The 16,737-nt window shown below is 33.2% G+C and overlaps 3 protein-coding genes and 1 long non-coding RNA gene across 5 annotated transcripts in view; 2 read left to right on the forward strand and 2 right to left on the reverse strand.

The window, feature by feature from the left end:
• LOC115234150 overlaps positions 1-3,527 on the forward strand; it is an 8,492-nt gene extending 4,965 nt beyond the window's left edge. The window contains exons 2-5 of one of the 2 annotated variants that reach the window (XR_003883887.1): positions 1,230-1,588; positions 1,901-2,051; positions 2,545-2,859; positions 3,306-3,527. This is a non-coding gene — a long non-coding RNA (uncharacterized LOC115234150). Of the gene's footprint in view, positions 1-1,229; positions 2,052-2,544; positions 2,860-3,305 lie in introns of both variants that reach the window. The other variant, XR_003883886.1, reaches the window with a different exon arrangement.
• Positions 3,528-12,726: 9,199 nt separating this feature from the next.
• Positions 12,727-16,737, forward strand: part of LOC115234201 (protein CBFA2T1) — a 56,440-nt gene continuing 52,429 nt past the window's right edge. Inside the window, exon 1 of the mRNA XM_029805025.1 lies at positions 12,727-12,849. The gene's annotated coding sequence lies outside the window, so the exon portion shown is untranslated. The remainder of the gene's footprint in view (positions 12,850-16,737) is intronic.
• On the reverse strand, positions 13,219-15,392 carry LOC115234168 (valacyclovir hydrolase). The gene is made up of 4 exons (XM_029804966.1): positions 15,368-15,392; positions 14,106-14,426; positions 13,556-13,811; positions 13,219-13,505 (listed from the first exon to the last, which is right to left on the reverse strand). The coding sequence occupies exons 1-4, from the start codon at positions 15,390-15,392 to the stop codon at positions 13,403-13,405; spliced, it is 705 nt and encodes a 234-aa protein (XP_029660826.1). The 3' UTR covers positions 13,219-13,402.
• Positions 14,971-16,727, reverse strand: LOC115234204 (ubiquitin-conjugating enzyme E2 C). Its single transcript, XM_029805029.1, has 4 exons — positions 16,464-16,727; positions 15,992-16,106; positions 15,674-15,878; positions 14,971-15,594 (listed from the first exon to the last, which is right to left on the reverse strand). The coding sequence occupies exons 1-4, from the start codon at positions 16,565-16,567 to the stop codon at positions 15,455-15,457; spliced, it is 564 nt and encodes a 187-aa protein (XP_029660889.1). The 5' UTR covers positions 16,568-16,727; the 3' UTR covers positions 14,971-15,454.

The raw sequence follows: 16,737 nt of genomic DNA on the forward strand, positions 1-16,737 counted from the left end.
ATATATATATATATATAGTGATTAATACATGAGGGACTGTTGACGTAAATCGAAAAGTTTTTCGTCAGTCTTGCCGCAGAGAATTGCATAATGCCTGACAGAAGAACAATCCACGTGGAAGCGCTCGGCTTAATGTCCATTGTCCTTCGTTGGCTATGCTATTAAGTAGCGAGTTTGCGAGTATAAACGTCGGGTGACATCATGTCTAGTTTAGAACCACATATATATCCGAGCACGTTTCCGTGCGAGAAAAAAGAGAAATGTAACGTTGGCGTCATTACATGGCTATGTCGCGATAATTAACGATCGATCTGTATCAATCGAGTATTATTTAATACCACTTTTATATCATGATGTGATCGCTGATAACGGCTAAAGTGTTTGTAACAACAAAAGAAGTACGCGAGAATATATGCGACATCATCGCATATATTTAGCACTAAATCTAACTTACAAATCAGAATCAAAGCTGACCGCGACTTCCTTAATAAACTCTTATTGATTATCGATAGCTCTATTAATGTATGTGTGTATGTGTGTGTATATATGTATGTATGTATATACGTATATTCTTTTTTTTTTAATAAATTTAAAACGGCGATAATAGACTTCCTAAATAAAAGAGAATTATGACACAATAAAATTTTTATTAATATTATAGAGAAAAACACTCGTTAAAAATTTATCGCTTTTAGTGTAGAATGCAAATTATTATTCTGTTTAATGGAGTTTTATTAAGAATGATGCTTACATAATGTGCAATCCATAATAATTCACAATATGTTATGCAAATATTTTAAAGATATATAATTACAGAAAATTTTTATTTATTACACGTGTAGAAATATTTTAGATTAAAAAATGGCTTATTTACTGCTTTTTACTGCATTTTTATCAAATTAACAGATACATTATATTAATTTACGTGAAAGTTCGAAGTAGAAATTAGCTAGCGAAATAAAATTACGTTAATGGTACTTCCGATTTAGATGATTCTGATCGATGTGAATGCAATTAAGTCCATTAATTCTCATGAAATTTTATTCGCAGGATTATTTTTATCAAACAGATATTTAAATAGTTTCTAATTAAAGACATGTTCTGTTAGCTTCAATTGAGCTCGATTCGATCGAGATTCGCAAATATACGAAATCTAGATCATGGCATAATTTATTAACTATTTGTCAACCCGAACTTAATATTCCTATAATCAATTCTTTATTTTCCAGTGTCAGACTTGATCAATTGCGCGTCGACGTACATATTGTGGATGTCGCTGGATTCCTACCTGGTAACAGGCGAACCTATGACATTTTGTACGCATGTCACACCAAGCACCAAGGGAGGTTCAGCATGAGTCACGGTTATCGACCTCGGGGTGGATGGGCGCTATTTTGCTCCATAAATGCATTCCCACCCTCTCGTGTGAATTGTGCAGAATTTCCGCGAACCACGCGCGAAATTCACCTTGATGAAACAAATGATCGCGACGAGGGGTTCGTCATATAAAACTACCTTGATTCAGAAACGGCAAGCATTGAGTCATCGTACACGATCGATATCGTCTATATATATAACATGCCGCAGGGTGAGTCGCGTGCGATTCCCATTTCTGAGGACTAGCCAACCAGCCGGTTAATGGCGATTTTATGTCTGGCTTTTATATATGGCATATATAAAAGTAATTGAGCCGAGAATAAATTTTCGAGAGAAATCTAGAAAATAATATAATCTTGATAATTGATAAGCAAATTAATGCAAAATATAGGATGTTAAAATCCATATTTGGATATTAAAATTATGGAAATTATAGAAATGGGGGCACATTGACGTTTGTCACATGGTCAAGCTATTTTAATAAAAATATATATGTATAGATAAGATATTGTTGTATGTACAGAATTGATGGCTAAAAAGAGGAGCGACCCAGACTAGACCTTGCCTCGCCTGGTACTTTATTGATCCTAAGAAGGTGAACGGCAACAGATACGCTTAAATGCTTCCGCAGGCCTGTTTATTTGTCTCATTACTGACGTAATCGGGAGTGGGTGGTAAGTAAATTGGGTGGTGCCATATTACATCCCAAAATATATTAGATTTCCAAAAGGTCTCTTTTTATATGATATCACGGATTCATATATGTTCGATTAATTTCTTATTTATTTATTTATGATCTTCAATTAATCTTTAGATTGCGAATTCAATTTTATATACATGTAGTTTCTCTTAAATACGATCCATCGTACATTAGCTTTATACAAAGTTAATTAATACGAATATTATATAATAATATTTTAATGCAAAAGTATTAAGTATTATCGCTTGAAATTCGGTAGACACGCAAAATTACAGAATACAGTAGAAAACGAGAATATTATAAGGAAACTATTTTTACTAAAATGTGAAATATAACAAAATATATAAACTTATAATACACACATTCTCAAAGTCTTTTGATTGGGAATTTAAGGGTTGAAAAAAATAATACAATCGACATTTGACACGATTGATACTCATTTCTGTTTTTTTTTGTTTTCCATACAGAAAAATGAAATAAGTAGAATTACACATTTTATCCAAGCGCAACATTCGCAAAAAGCATAATCCACGGCGAAATCGTGCGACTCAGTGTTTCTGGAGACATCCTTGTTCGAGAGAGGGTCTCTTTCATATATCCAGGCTAAAAGTTTTGAGACATGACCACTTTCTCATGGGATCGAGCGATACGGGAGCTCGAAAACAGACGACAACGTCGGCGTGTTTGCCGTAAATGGCTTTCCGCTTGCGGAGGTCGCCAACGATATATGCATCGCGACGAAGGAGGACGAAGTTCTCCTCTCTTGGCATTTGATTCTGGAGGTAGGATTACATCCGTTGCCTTGAGAAGAAAGAGATTGCATTCGCACGTTCTCGATTTTTAACAGAAGCAAAATAAAAAATTAGAGATTGTCACGCACATAAATTTATTTTGAGAGAAATTAATCACGTTTTTTATATTGTATAAAAAGATAGAAATATGTTTAACTGACACATATATATATATATATATATATATATGTATGAGTGACAATATATAATTATATTTTCAATTTATAACACTTATCAACATTTTACTATGCGCAACTGATATATGTTGAAGTTACAGTTTCATTAATATATTGTAGTTTTTTAACTAATATTTAAATATTATTAATTGTTCCGTTTTATTTTATATGTATTCTTAATTTATAGCATGCAAAGCTGATATCATGCCGATAATAACTATATGTATTGATATGATGCTCGCTTTTTTATTTGATCACTAGGTATTACACAATGCGTCATGTTAGTGCCATCGACGCCATTTAAAGGCAATAAAGGACCTCCCACTTAATGAAGAAGGAATCAAGAGTCAGAAGTTCTACAACATTGGGTGGGACGTACAAGGCGATCTCGTTAGTCGCTTTTGTACTGTTACATCGGCAAAATGCGCGGAGCAATACAAATCCAGAATGATCCATTATGGTATTCGATTATTCAAAGGAAGAGAGAGAAAGAGAGCTAAGAATTAAATCAGAAGCAAAATTAAATCACAAGAACATGATTCTTCAAATGCGTTTATAATTGATAAATCACAAAGAATTGTGATTATAGTTTATCGTAAACTAGACACATATATATATATATATATATATATATATGTATGAGTGACAATATATAATTATATTTTCAATTTATAACACTTATCAACATTTTACTATGCGCAACTGATATATGTTGAAGTTACAGTTTCATTAATATATTGTAGTTTTTTAACTAATATTTAAATATTATTAATTGTTCCGTTTTATTTTATATGTATTCTTAATTTATAGCATGCAAAGCTGATATCATGCCGATAATAACTATATGTATTGATATGATGCTCGCTTTTTTATTTGATCACTAGGTATTACACAATGCGTCATGTTAGTGCCATCGACGCCATTTAAAGGCAATAAAGGACCTCCCACTTAATGAAGAAGGAATCAAGAGTCAGAAGTTCTACAACATTGGGTGGGACGTACAAGGCGATCTCGTTAGTCGCTTTTGTACTGTTACATCGGCAAAATGCGCGGAGCAATACAAATCCAGAATGATCCATTATGGTATTCGATTATTCAAAGGAAGAGAGAGAAAGAGAGCTAAGAATTAAATCAGAAGCAAAATTAAATCACAAGAACATGATTCTTCAAATGCGTTTATAATTGATAAATCACAAAGAATTGTGATTATAGTTTATCGTAAACTATTATTGTATATTGCGTATTTTTTTAAAATTATATTTAATGATTAATATTGATTATTATTATAGCACTTAAAAATTTATACTTGCGCGATCTCTTAAAAAAAAATATCCTGAAAGCATAATTCCAACATTCTTGAAATCCACGGAATAGAACTGAATATTTCATCGTTATACGCCCGCAGTGTAATAACTTTTGTTGGCTTCCCCGTACGGTTTCCGAGGGAACGAGACAACTCGATGTGTTTTAGCGTTATGGGATTCTCGAGATTAAGAACGAGGGGAAGGGAAGGAGGAAGATTCGTAAGACGCATTTGCGCGAATCCTGACGCTTCTTTTAAGTGCTCTTCTCTTGTATCGTTTCACGAAAGGTGAAAAAAAAAGAAAGTGAGATAGTGCGCGAGAAAAAAAGAGAGACGGAGGTTTACTTGATCGACGCGAGGAACCACTTGCCCATATTTGGCTACACCCGCTGCAATCTACATTCCGCCTTTTTTTATTGCTCTTTCTTTCGATCGGCCGCATCTTCGCTGCTGCATCGGGTGAACGTGTCTCCGACCTATATAATCTCCTGGTTTTTTGTAAATTTTGATTACATCGATAACGTAACTTTATTAAATTTAACGGTTTTTTTTCAAGATTACTGCGATAATCTACAAATCGTGCAGATGAAAATATAAATCATAATTTGTGAAGAAAATGTATCTGCTTATTTAATCGAATAGATATTGTCTCATAAGAAGGAGAGTGATTGAAGTAAAGACAGATCGTTGAGTTAACAAGTAAATTTTTATTTGATTTTATTAGAAATATGAATTAATCTTAGATTCACGATAAAATTTAATTGATGGAGAAGTCTCCAGAATATTCGAAAATACGCGATGTGTTCGGATTTGCACACATATCACATGGGCATATCTAATACGAAAAATTGAAACGCACGCTACCCACGTCCCCGGGAGCATGATTCTGTAATATCTCAGCGGAAATGTAAATGTCGACATATAAAAAATGAAAAATTGTTTGCTCTTGTGTATATAAGTGGAATACGACCGCGGCAATACAGTTAAATATCCTGTAATTGTTCGACTTCTCTTATATTCACGAAATTTGGAAATATTTCTTTTTAAATCTTTAACACTATAATCCACATTTTTCAATAAAATACAGTAGGATATAAGAGCGAAGCAAGTCTATAATTCGTAAAGTTCATTCTTCAAACTTCATATATGAATAACTTAAAACAGTTATAGCAAATTATAGATTTATATCAATTCAAGTACATACATTTCTATTTATAATAAATCTTTACAAATCATATTTTTATCATTTAAATGTTAAATCTTTCACTTTCTATTGTGCAATGTTTATTGCTATCCTTGTGAAAAACAGCATGCTTCAAAATTGTTTTGCTTCTAATCTACTTCTAATCTATTTGCGAAATAGGCCGCAAGCTAGAGAAATTAAGCCTCGGGTTATCTCTCGATCGAAATGGATTGGCATTAAAAGTTCATGAACCACACCTTCGATTTAGATAATGCTGGCGCATTATCTCTGTTTCAGTACAGACTTGGGAACCCCTACGGAGCGCTATTTAGGGTCGTAGATTGCCGTTTGGTCAACCACTGTTTAATCGCCAGACAGAATGAAATAAAACAGCATTGGCCCTCTTTTATACCTAAAGGCATTTGTATAATAAGTAGCACAAGACCGCTTTCTATCCATATGTGAAGAATTTTTCGGTAAATATCTCGAATGCGACATGCTGAGTATATCGACAAGAATCGGCCATAGGTCGATTGCGATCTCTGATTTTGCGTCTGGAGTCGCACATAAAATTCTATTTTTTGAATTATTTTCGGATTATTATAAGAATGTATTGTTAGTTATTTTCTTGAAACATTTCAAACAGCATTTTGATTAATTATTTCAAATTTATATACTATTGCATCAAAAATAGCAGAATATTAAAATATATATAATTTAATCATTGATAGTTTTAAGAACAGAAATAAATTGAAATAAAATATCAAGACAGCTTCTTTTCATGCGTAAATAACTACATGTTAGAATAATTATATAAACGAAATTATATGTAAATTATATGTTCGGTATATATATGTAAATTAAGATAAAAAATATTTAGTCTAGCTATATATATATATATATGAATCATTACACATATATACAAGTTGGTATAAATGATTGAAATATTAAAATTATATGATGATTTCAATTGATATATAACGTATTATTTTATAAAAGCAACATGAACAAATATCAAGAAAAAATTCTGCATTGCCTATCTACATCGCCTCATTGGTGATGTCATCGATATATCTAGTTAAAACAAAACGCGGATACATATCGATAAGAATAACAACATAAAAACATTGTTATAAATTATATTACTATTAAAATAAAGATTTATCTCGACTTCTTTAAGACGAATTTTGATCGTTCTTCCATAACTTTAAATAAATAAAAATGTCATCGTATTATAGCAACTCAAAAAGTATACGATTAGATGTATAATTAATATTACATTTTTAGACAGAAAACGGTTAATTTAATTCATTGTCATTTCAAATATGTATAATTATATCGATCGATCAGCTAAAACGATTGCCTATAACTCAATTTGACATTCCCCCATACTTATTTGGGGACATTTAATTTAATCCTTAACAAGCTCTCTTAAAAAGCTTTTTAATATAATAATCAAGATACAATGATCGAAGTTTCTTCTCATGTTACCCATTATTATTTCGAAGTTTATGGTTTACATTCTATCTGTAACATTTATCGTAATTCGCGCGATCTTAATTCTTAGAAGAGGACTGTGATTGGTTCGCTGCATCTAGTGTATAGATACTTTAAGAGTTGTAACGAATCGAGCGCTCTGATTGGTCGGCTGTATCGAGGCATCTGTACTTTAATCGCAATAACGGACGGGTCGCTTCGCGGCCGGTAGTTCAGATTCGAGAAACTATCCCATATTTTCTCGCGAATTACGATACCCTGGTGATGAGCCTCGTGCGCGAATTCAGGAATGTCGAACAAATAAGTATCGTTCGCGTTTATCATACAGTGCATTCAAGTATCACGTATCAATCGTTATCAAGCGATTCCGTAGATCTTCATAATCGCGCGATCGTTTACATATATTATGTATATCGCGAATAATTTTCCCAGAGGAGAGAAGGGGGGAGAAAAAAGGTACCACATATATGTTTCAAGAATATTTAATTCTTTTAAGATTGAAAAAAGTACGATGGTCTCAGATGCCTTTTTACGCTATTATTTCAATATGTCGGATATTCGAATTCTCCCTGCATTATTTTTCATACAGTTTGCGTGACATGATATTCAAAAAGTGAGCGAGTCGCTGCGATTGGCTGGCTGCGTCGATGTTTCGAGAATCGCAAGCGAGTATCGAACTATCCACCTATGGTTGACTCGCTGCGACGAGCCGAGCGCTGTGATTGGCCCGCTGCATCGAGGGCATACTCGCTTCGAGAATCGCAAGCAGAGTTCGATATGTGGAGTAACGAAGCGGCTCGCGACGCGGCAGGTCGGATTCGAAAAGTTGCTCCGTGTATTTTTCGCGATTTCGATTCGCCGAAAGTGAGTTTCGCGCGCGAACCTTTATCGGAAGCGCCGAGTAATGTGTCGCGCGTTTGTCGTTATGTCAAATATCGCTGTCAAGCGCGTGTCAGCATCGTAATCGGTTATGATCGATGGCAGATTGTACTACTCATCCGCGATTCGAAATCGCAGTTAATTCGTATCTCTTTCTCGTATTTCCACTCCGAAGAAGTGGATTTCGCGCATAATTCGTCATCGTCGCGAGTGAAATATATAACGCAGTGCAAAACAAGCAGCATAGTAAATAAGTGTCTATAGCAAAAGTGCATAGTGTATATAGCGAGCTTATTGTGATATATATATATATATATATCAAGTAGTGACGAATCGGAGCCGCTCCGCATTTCGCTGGAGTTGTCGCTTCGAGTTCGTCAAAAGTGGAATAAGTGTTATTGCTAGCCGATGGCAACGATATTGGATGCGCCGGCCGGATTCCGTGGGACCACCGTTGCAGATTCCTGGAAGTTGGAGGAAAATGTGAGGGAGGGGGAAGATAGCCGTTTGCAGCAATTCCGAGAATCGCCGGGCATCGATACAGTGGCGTCGCGAACGGTGAGTACTTTTTACTTTTACCCCGCTGTCGATAAAATTGTGCTTTTACTTTACCGTTTAACGTGAATTTGAATAAGACATTATTTTTAATGGTCTGAATCATTATGGAATTATTATCTGCTAAATATATGATAATTTCTCTATATATAAATACTTGGTTTTATTTATCTAAATTTATACATATATATATAATGGCAGCATTAAATTTGTACTATTTTCATTTTGGACTAAAAATGATATATATGTATATATATATGAGAGGATTTTTTCAAATTATGTTAAATATGCCAAGTATATCACTTAAACTGGAGATATTAAAAGATTATTTTTTGTATAAGAATTGTAAGACTTTAAAGATAAAAAGAAACAAAAATAAATGTTGCATTTACTAATATTGAATTATTATAAAATATTTAGTATACATACAATAATATAATAAACTGCTTTGTCTTTGATAAACACTATATAATTTGATAAATATATATTGTATAAATCTCTACCACCATATATATATAATACATAAATTCATTATCAATATCACAGCAAATATTTATTATATTTTTGATTGATCCAGCAAGAAATCCGTTACCAACTTATTGAACTCTTCAAAATATTTCAAATGAAGATTATGTCCGCCTTTTTCGAAAACACGCATGCTGTAATACAAGAAAAATTAGATGTAGTGCTCTTTCTTTCGATCGGCCGCATCTTCGCTGCTGCATCGGGTGAACGTGTCTCCGACCTATATAATCTCCTGGTTTTTTGTAAATTTTGATTACATCGATAACGTAACTTTATTAAATTTAACGGTTTTTTTTCAAGATTACTGCGATAATCTACAAATCGTGCAGATGAAAATATAAATCATAATTTGTGAAGAAAATGTATCTGCTTATTTAATCGAATAGATATTGTCTCATAAGAAGGAGAGTGATTGAAGTAAAGACAGATCGTTGAGTTAACAAGTAAATTTTTATTTGATTTTATTAGAAATATGAATTAATCTTAGATTCACGATAAAATTTAATTGATGGAGAAGTCTCCAGAATATTCGAAAATACGCGATGTGTTCGGATTTGCACACATATCACATGGGCATATCTAATACGAAAAATTGAAACGCACGCTACCCACGTCCCCGGGAGCATGATTCTGTAATATCTCAGCGGAAATGTAAATGTCGACATATAAAAAATGAAAAATTGTTTGCTCTTGTGTATATAAGTGGAATACGACCGCGGCAATACAGTTAAATATCCTGTAATTGTTCGACTTCTCTTATATTCACGAAATTTGGAAATATTTCTTTTTAAATCTTTAACACTATAATCCACATTTTTCAATAAAATACAGTAGGATATAAGAGCGAAGCAAGTCTATAATTCGTAAAGTTCATTCTTCAAACTTCATATATGAATAACTTAAAACAGTTATAGCAAATTATAGATTTATATCAATTCAAGTACATACATTTCTATTTATAATAAATCTTTACAAATCATATTTTTATCATTTAAATGTTAAATCTTTCACTTTCTATTGTGCAATGTTTATTGCTATCCTTGTGAAAAACAGCATGCTTCAAAATTGTTTTGCTTCTAATCTACTTCTAATCTATTTGCGAAATAGGCCGCAAGCTAGAGAAATTAAGCCTCGGGTTATCTCTCGATCGAAATGGATTGGCATTAAAAGTTCATGAACCACACCTTCGATTTAGATAATGCTGGCGCATTATCTCTGTTTCAGTACTGACTTGGGAACCCCTACGGAGCGCTATTTAGGGTCGTAGATTGCCGTTTGGTCAACCACTGTTTAATCGCCAGACAGAATGAAATAAAACAGCATTGGCCCTCTTTTATACCTAAAGGCATTTGTATAATAAGTAGCACAAGACCGCTTTCTATCCATATGTGAAGAATTTTTCGGTAAATATCTCGAATGCGACATGCTGAGTATATCGACAAGAATCGGCCATAGGTCGATTGCGATCTCTGATTTTGCGTCTGGAGTCGCACATAAAATTCTATTTTTTGAATTATTTTCGGATTATTATAAGAATGTATTGTTAGTTATTTTCTTGAAACATTTCAAACAGCATTTTGATTAATTATTTCAAATTTATATACTATTGCATCAAAAATAGCAGAATATTAAAATATATATAATTTAATCATTGATAGTTTTAAGAACAGAAATAAATTGAAATAAAATATCAAGACAGCTTCTTTTCATGCGTAAATAACTACATGTTAGAATAATTATATAAACGAAATTATATGTAAATTATATGTTCGGTATATATATGTAAATTAAGATAAAAAATATTTAGTCTAGCTATATATATATATATATGAATCATTACACATATATACAAGTTGGTATAAATGATTGAAATATTAAAATTATATGATGATTTCAATTGATATATAACGTATTATTTTATAAAAGCAACATGAACAAATATCAAGAAAAAATTCTGCATTGCCTATCTACATCGCCTCATTGGTGATGTCATCGATATATCTAGTTAAAACAAAACGCGGATACATATCGATAAGAATAACAACATAAAAACATTGTTATAAATTATATTACTATTAAAATAAAGATTTATCTCGACTTCTTTAAGACGAATTTTGATCGTTCTTCCATAACTTTAAATAAATAAAAATGTCATCGTATTATAGCAACTCAAAAAGTATACGATTAGATGTATAATTAATATTACATTTTTAGACAGAAAACGGTTAATTTAATTCATTGTCATTTCAAATATGTATAATTATATCGATCGATCAGCTAAAACGATTGCCTATAACTCAATTTGACATTCCCCCATACTTATTTGGGGACATTTAATTTAATCCTTAACAAGCTCTCTTAAAAAGCTTTTTAATATAATAATCAAGATACAATGATCGAAGTTTCTTCTCATGTTACCCATTATTATTTCGAAGTTTATGGTTTACATTCTATCTGTAACATTTATCGTAATTCGCGCGATCTTAATTCTTAGAAGAGGACTGTGATTGGTTCGCTGCATCTAGTGTATAGATACTTTAAGAGTTGTAACGAATCGAGCGCTCTGATTGGTCGGCTGTATCGAGGCATCTGTACTTTAATCGCAATAACGGACGGGTCGCTTCGCGGCCGGTAGTTCAGATTCGAGAAACTATCCCATATTTTCTCGCGAATTACGATACCCTGGTGATGAGCCTCGTGCGCGAATTCAGGAATGTCGAACAAATAAGTATCGTTCGCGTTTATCATACAGTGCATTCAAGTATCACGTATCAATCGTTATCAAGCGATTCCGTAGATCTTCATAATCGCGCGATCGTTTACATATATTATGTATATCGCGAATAATTTTCCCAGAGGAGAGAAGGGGGGAGAAAAAAGGTACCACATATATGTTTCAAGAATATTTAATTCTTTTAAGATTGAAAAAAGTACGATGGTCTCAGATGCCTTTTTACGCTATTATTTCAATATGTCGGATATTCGAATTCTCCCTGCATTATTTTTCATACAGTTTGCGTGACATGATATTCAAAAAGTGAGCGAGTCGCTGCGATTGGCTGGCTGCGTCGATGTTTCGAGAATCGCAAGCGAGTATCGAACTATCCACCTATGGTTGACTCGCTGCGACGAGCCGAGCGCTGTGATTGGCCCGCTGCATCGAGGGCATACTCGCTTCGAGAATCGCAAGCAGAGTTCGATATGTGGAGTAACGAAGCGGCTCGCGACGCGGCAGGTCGGATTCGAAAAGTTGCTCCGTGTATTTTTCGCGATTTCGATTCGCCGAAAGTGAGTTTCGCGCGCGAACCTTTATCGGAAGCGCCGAGTAATGTGTCGCGCGTTTGTCGTTATGTCAAATATCGCTGTCAAGCGCGTGTCAGCATCGTAATCGGTTATGATCGATGGCAGATTGTACTACTCATCCGCGATTCGAAATCGCAGTTAATTCGTATCTCTTTCTCGTATTTCCACTCCGAAGAAGTGGATAATTCGCCCATAATTCGTCATCGTCGCGAGTGAAATATATAACGCAGTGCAAAACAAGCAGCATAGTAAATAAGTGTCTATAGCAAAAGTGCATAGTGTATATAGCGAGCTTATTGTGATATATATATATATATATATCAAGTAGTGACGAATCGGAGCCGCTCCGCATTTCGCTGGAGTTGTCGCTTCGAGTTCGTCAAAAGTGGAATAAGTGTTATTGCTAGCCGATGGCAACGATATTGGATGCGCCGGCCGGATTCCGTGGGACCACCGTTGCAGATTCCTGGAAGTTGGAGGAAAATGTGAGGGAGGGGGAAGATAGCCGTTTGCAGCAATTCCGAGAATCGCCGGGCATCGATACAGTGGCGTCGCGAACGGTGAGTACTTTTTACTTTTACCCCGCTGTCGATAAAATTGTGCTTTTACTTTACCGTTTAACGTGAATTTGAATAAGACATTATTTTTAATGGTCTGAATCATTATGGAATTATTATCTGCTAAATATATGATAATTTCTCTATATATAAATACTTGGTTTTATTTATCTAAATTTATACATATATATATAATGGCAGCATTAAATTTGTACTATTTTCATTTTGGACTAAAAATGATATATATGTATATATATATGAGAGGATTTTTTCAAATTATGTTAAATATGCCAAGTATATCACTTAAACTGGAGATATTAAAAGATTATTTTTTGTATAAGAATTGTAAGACTTTAAAGATAAAAAGAAACAAAAATAAATGTTGCATTTACTAATATTGAATTATTATAAAATATTTAGTATACATACAATAATATAATAAACTGCTTTGTCTTTGATAAACACTATATAATTTGATAAATATATATTGTATAAATCTCTACCACCATATATATATAATACATAAATTCATTATCAATATCACAGCAAATATTTATTATATTTTTGATTGATCCAGCAAGAAATCCGTTACCAACTTATTGAACTCTTCAAAATATTTCAAATGAAGATTATGTCCGCCTTTTTCGAAAACACGCATGCTGTAATACAAGAAAAATTAGATGTTTTCAAATCTATAAGTAATACAAACTTTGAGCTGGCGATGTTTTGCTTTAGATATTCCGGATGTTCCGGCAAAACTATCGGATCTTTGGCTCCGTGAATAATCAACGTCGGACACTTTATTTTCGATAGAACCTCTTTGCACAAATTACCATTTTGCTTTTCGTACAATCTTTGCATAGCGTCTACCCAACCTGACCAGGTTTTTTTAAAACAATCCTCGCCGTAAATTTCAATGTTAGATCTCCTCATTCTTTCCGACCAGTTGTTGATGTCTCTGAGATCTAGACAGGAATATTTTATGAAGATTTACGCGAATAAAAAAGAAACGAAATAATTAACGCAATCTTGATAAAGCGACAGCAAAATCTCTCATTTTTTATAAATTTTAATTAGTTAAAAAAAAAAACAATGTTTCTAGAAATTCTAACAGTTTTTGTGAATCTTGGCAAATTTAGCAATTTCCTCAAATCTTAACTATATCTTACTTTTAGCAAATTTTGACATTTTGTACAAATTATAACGTAATTTTATTGAATTATATTATTATTAAAAAATAAGAGATAAGAAAATCGTACTTTCATATATTTTTGTCTCGTCTGGATGTATGTACGCGTTCGCACCAAAAACCACCATCTTATAAATATTCTCGGGATACGATGAAGCAAGCAGGAGTGATGTGATGCCGCCATCGCTCCAGCCGATTAGAGAAAATTTCGAGTAGCCCAGAATTTGCATCAGATTGTGAGCCATCGTTGCGTCGCGCTGAAAGAAATCGTCCGGGAAAGTTCTATCGGGTGGTCGCGATTTTCCATAACCGGGTGGATCCCACGCCACTATGGTCAGCTTGTCCGCATTTAGATTTTCGATCTGCGGCTTAAAATCAGTCCATATCGTTCCTGAAACATACAGTTTAATAGATAATAAATTTCTATGTTTTATCACTGATGATTAATAATTAAGAAAATATATTTAATATGTATTAATGTTAATTAATATATAATTCGATTAATAATTAAATATTAATTAATCATTTATAATTTAAATTTCATTCTTTAAATTGTTTAATTATTTTTAAATAATATATTTTATCAATATCTTCAACATGTAAAAGCAGAAAGAATTGAATTATCTTCAGAATATTTAGTGATTAAATATATACAAGTTATATAAAAGTTATTGGCGGGAAATTCGCGTATTAATCTTAACGTTCGTATATATAATTGACACACACAAATATTTATATTTTTCTCTTGATACAGGTATACTCTTTCTCTTTTTTGTTACAAATAATATTTATTTATTTTCCATATAATACTAGTTATATGTATATGTGTTTGTATACATTTGTCACATTGAAAAAATAGTACATAGAATTGTATCAAATATAGAATTAATATTAAATTATACATGTTTCAAAGGGAATTGCAAATTGAACGACTGTACGGTCATTAAAATATTTATTTTTGAGAACTATACACAGTAATGGTAGAAATGGAAACACACAAATATCAAGTGCAAATACTATATGTATAAAACATGAGCAATGATAGTAATGATAAAAAACCAATACGTTTGTTTCTACGCAATAAAAATAAATAAATGCAATTCTTGTGCAATCGTCCTAATATCAGTGATTATATGAATTTATATATATATATATCGCTCTTACAAAAGTTTTTAAAAATCTTGCAAAAGTAATAAGTTAAATGCTAAGCAACATCAATTCATGAAGAATTTTGTATATGGTCATGTGTCCCAAAAGAAAAAAATTCCATTAAAAAATTTAACAGTACTTAATGACTTTTAAGAGAAGTACAGAAAATACAGAAAATTCTACTTAATCTTACATTCAATCCTATCATTGATAGGAATAATAATATTAAATGTGATTCACATAATATAGATTACAGTAGATTATGGCTCATCATGAATCTTGTTGGTTACGATTGCTCTGTGCTCGATCGAATGCTCTATGATATTCTTCCATCAGATACTTTTTATATTTTGTCTGATTGTTCCATAGCTCTGCTGCTTCGAGATTAAGTGGACTCTCGTTGTTAGGTTCTATATAACAAAGAGTGATTTAAATCAGTGTCATATTGATTTATCATAGCATTGATCTATTGCTTTATTTATTACTTACCACCAAGAAGGGACTGTATAGAAAGTAAAATAGTACGCACATCGTACAACGCGCTCCACTTATCTTTTAGTATATCCAGACAGATGTTACCACCGGTATCTACATTTGGATGAAAGCAAGGCGTAGCAAAGCGTACTATAGGAGCGCTATATGGATAACTGTGTGGAAACTCTAAAGTTAATTTGTAGGTGAGACCAGCATATACCTGTAATATAAGTATAAAACTTGCATTAGACCTTCTCTTGCTATCATATCACAATATTAATAACATCATTTAAAGTTTGGTGATTTAGGATAGTTTATTAAACAATCTCTTACTGTGTCTCTTGGTCCTGTGATAGTCCCAATCCACTTAAATAAATTTTCTCCCTCTGGGAAGGCAGATACTCCTTGTTCAGTGCTCATCATCAGCACCATGAGCTCCTTTTGCAACCTAAATAATTAACAGTGACGTGATAAATTTCGACAGCGACATTTCCATGAGATAATAAAATATGTATATATATTCCACAAGCTAGCTACAGTGAAGGAAAGATAAAATATTGTCAAAGCGAATCCCGCAAAACATTCCCGATGAACAATACTCGATTAGCGTCGTTTCAACATGTAACAATCCTAGTTATATAATTAATATGGTAAAAAGAAGGCGATATTAATTACGCTACGACTTTCTAGTCAATCCAGAACAATTTTTTTTTTATCGTTTGACGGTCGATTTTATTCATCCAATGAAAGGCAAAACAATCAACTCGAGTTTAAGGTGTCCTGCCAATGGATCCGATAAACATACCGTTTGCTGACCGCGTGATTATCCTTCGGTAAGCTCTGCTTCTCCTCGGTCGCTTTCGTCGGCGTATTTTGCGTCGAACTGAAAGGGTTCACGTTCTGTGCCATCCCGAGCAGACTTTGAACGAGAATCGAATGAGAGATATCCTCCTCGCGGAGCGCGAAGCTTCTCGACTCGTTGACGGTCGACACAAGACACAACAGCACGACGGAAATTTGAATGCTACACGCGCTCTATTGCCCGACCCGAAAACATCGAGCGGCAAAACAGCTGTTGC

The sequence above is a fragment of the Formica exsecta genome, unplaced genomic scaffold (genome assembly GCF_003651465.1).
Source record: "Formica exsecta isolate Colony F162 unplaced genomic scaffold, ASM365146v1 scaffold196, whole genome shotgun sequence".
NCBI classification, from domain to species: Eukaryota; Metazoa; Arthropoda; class Insecta; order Hymenoptera; family Formicidae; genus Formica; species Formica exsecta.

Excerpts from the sequence above, each read along its gene's own strand:
- LOC115234168 (XM_029804966.1), bottom strand. The coding sequence starts at position 15,392 with ATGATAGGATTGAATGTAAGATTAA. Across the intron at positions 13,812-14,105 it reads CGAGACAAAAATATATGAAA|ATCTCAGAGACATCAACAAC; the intron begins GTACGATTTTCT and ends ATTCCTGTCTAG. Across the intron at positions 13,506-13,555 it reads CAAAACATCGCCAGCTCAAA|CATGCGTGTTTTCGAAAAAG; the intron begins GTTTGTATTACT and ends CTTGTATTACAG.
- LOC115234204 (XM_029805029.1), bottom strand. The coding sequence starts at position 16,567 with ATGGCACAGAACGTGAACCCTTTCAGTTCGACGCAAAATACGCCGACG. Across the intron at positions 16,107-16,463 it reads AATCACGCGGTCAGCAAACG|GTTGCAAAAGGAGCTCATGG; the intron begins GTATGTTTATCG and ends TTAATTATTTAG. Across the intron at positions 15,595-15,673 it reads TATACAGTCCCTTCTTGGTG|AACCTAACAACGAGAGTCCA; the intron begins GTAAGTAATAAA and ends TTTGTTATATAG.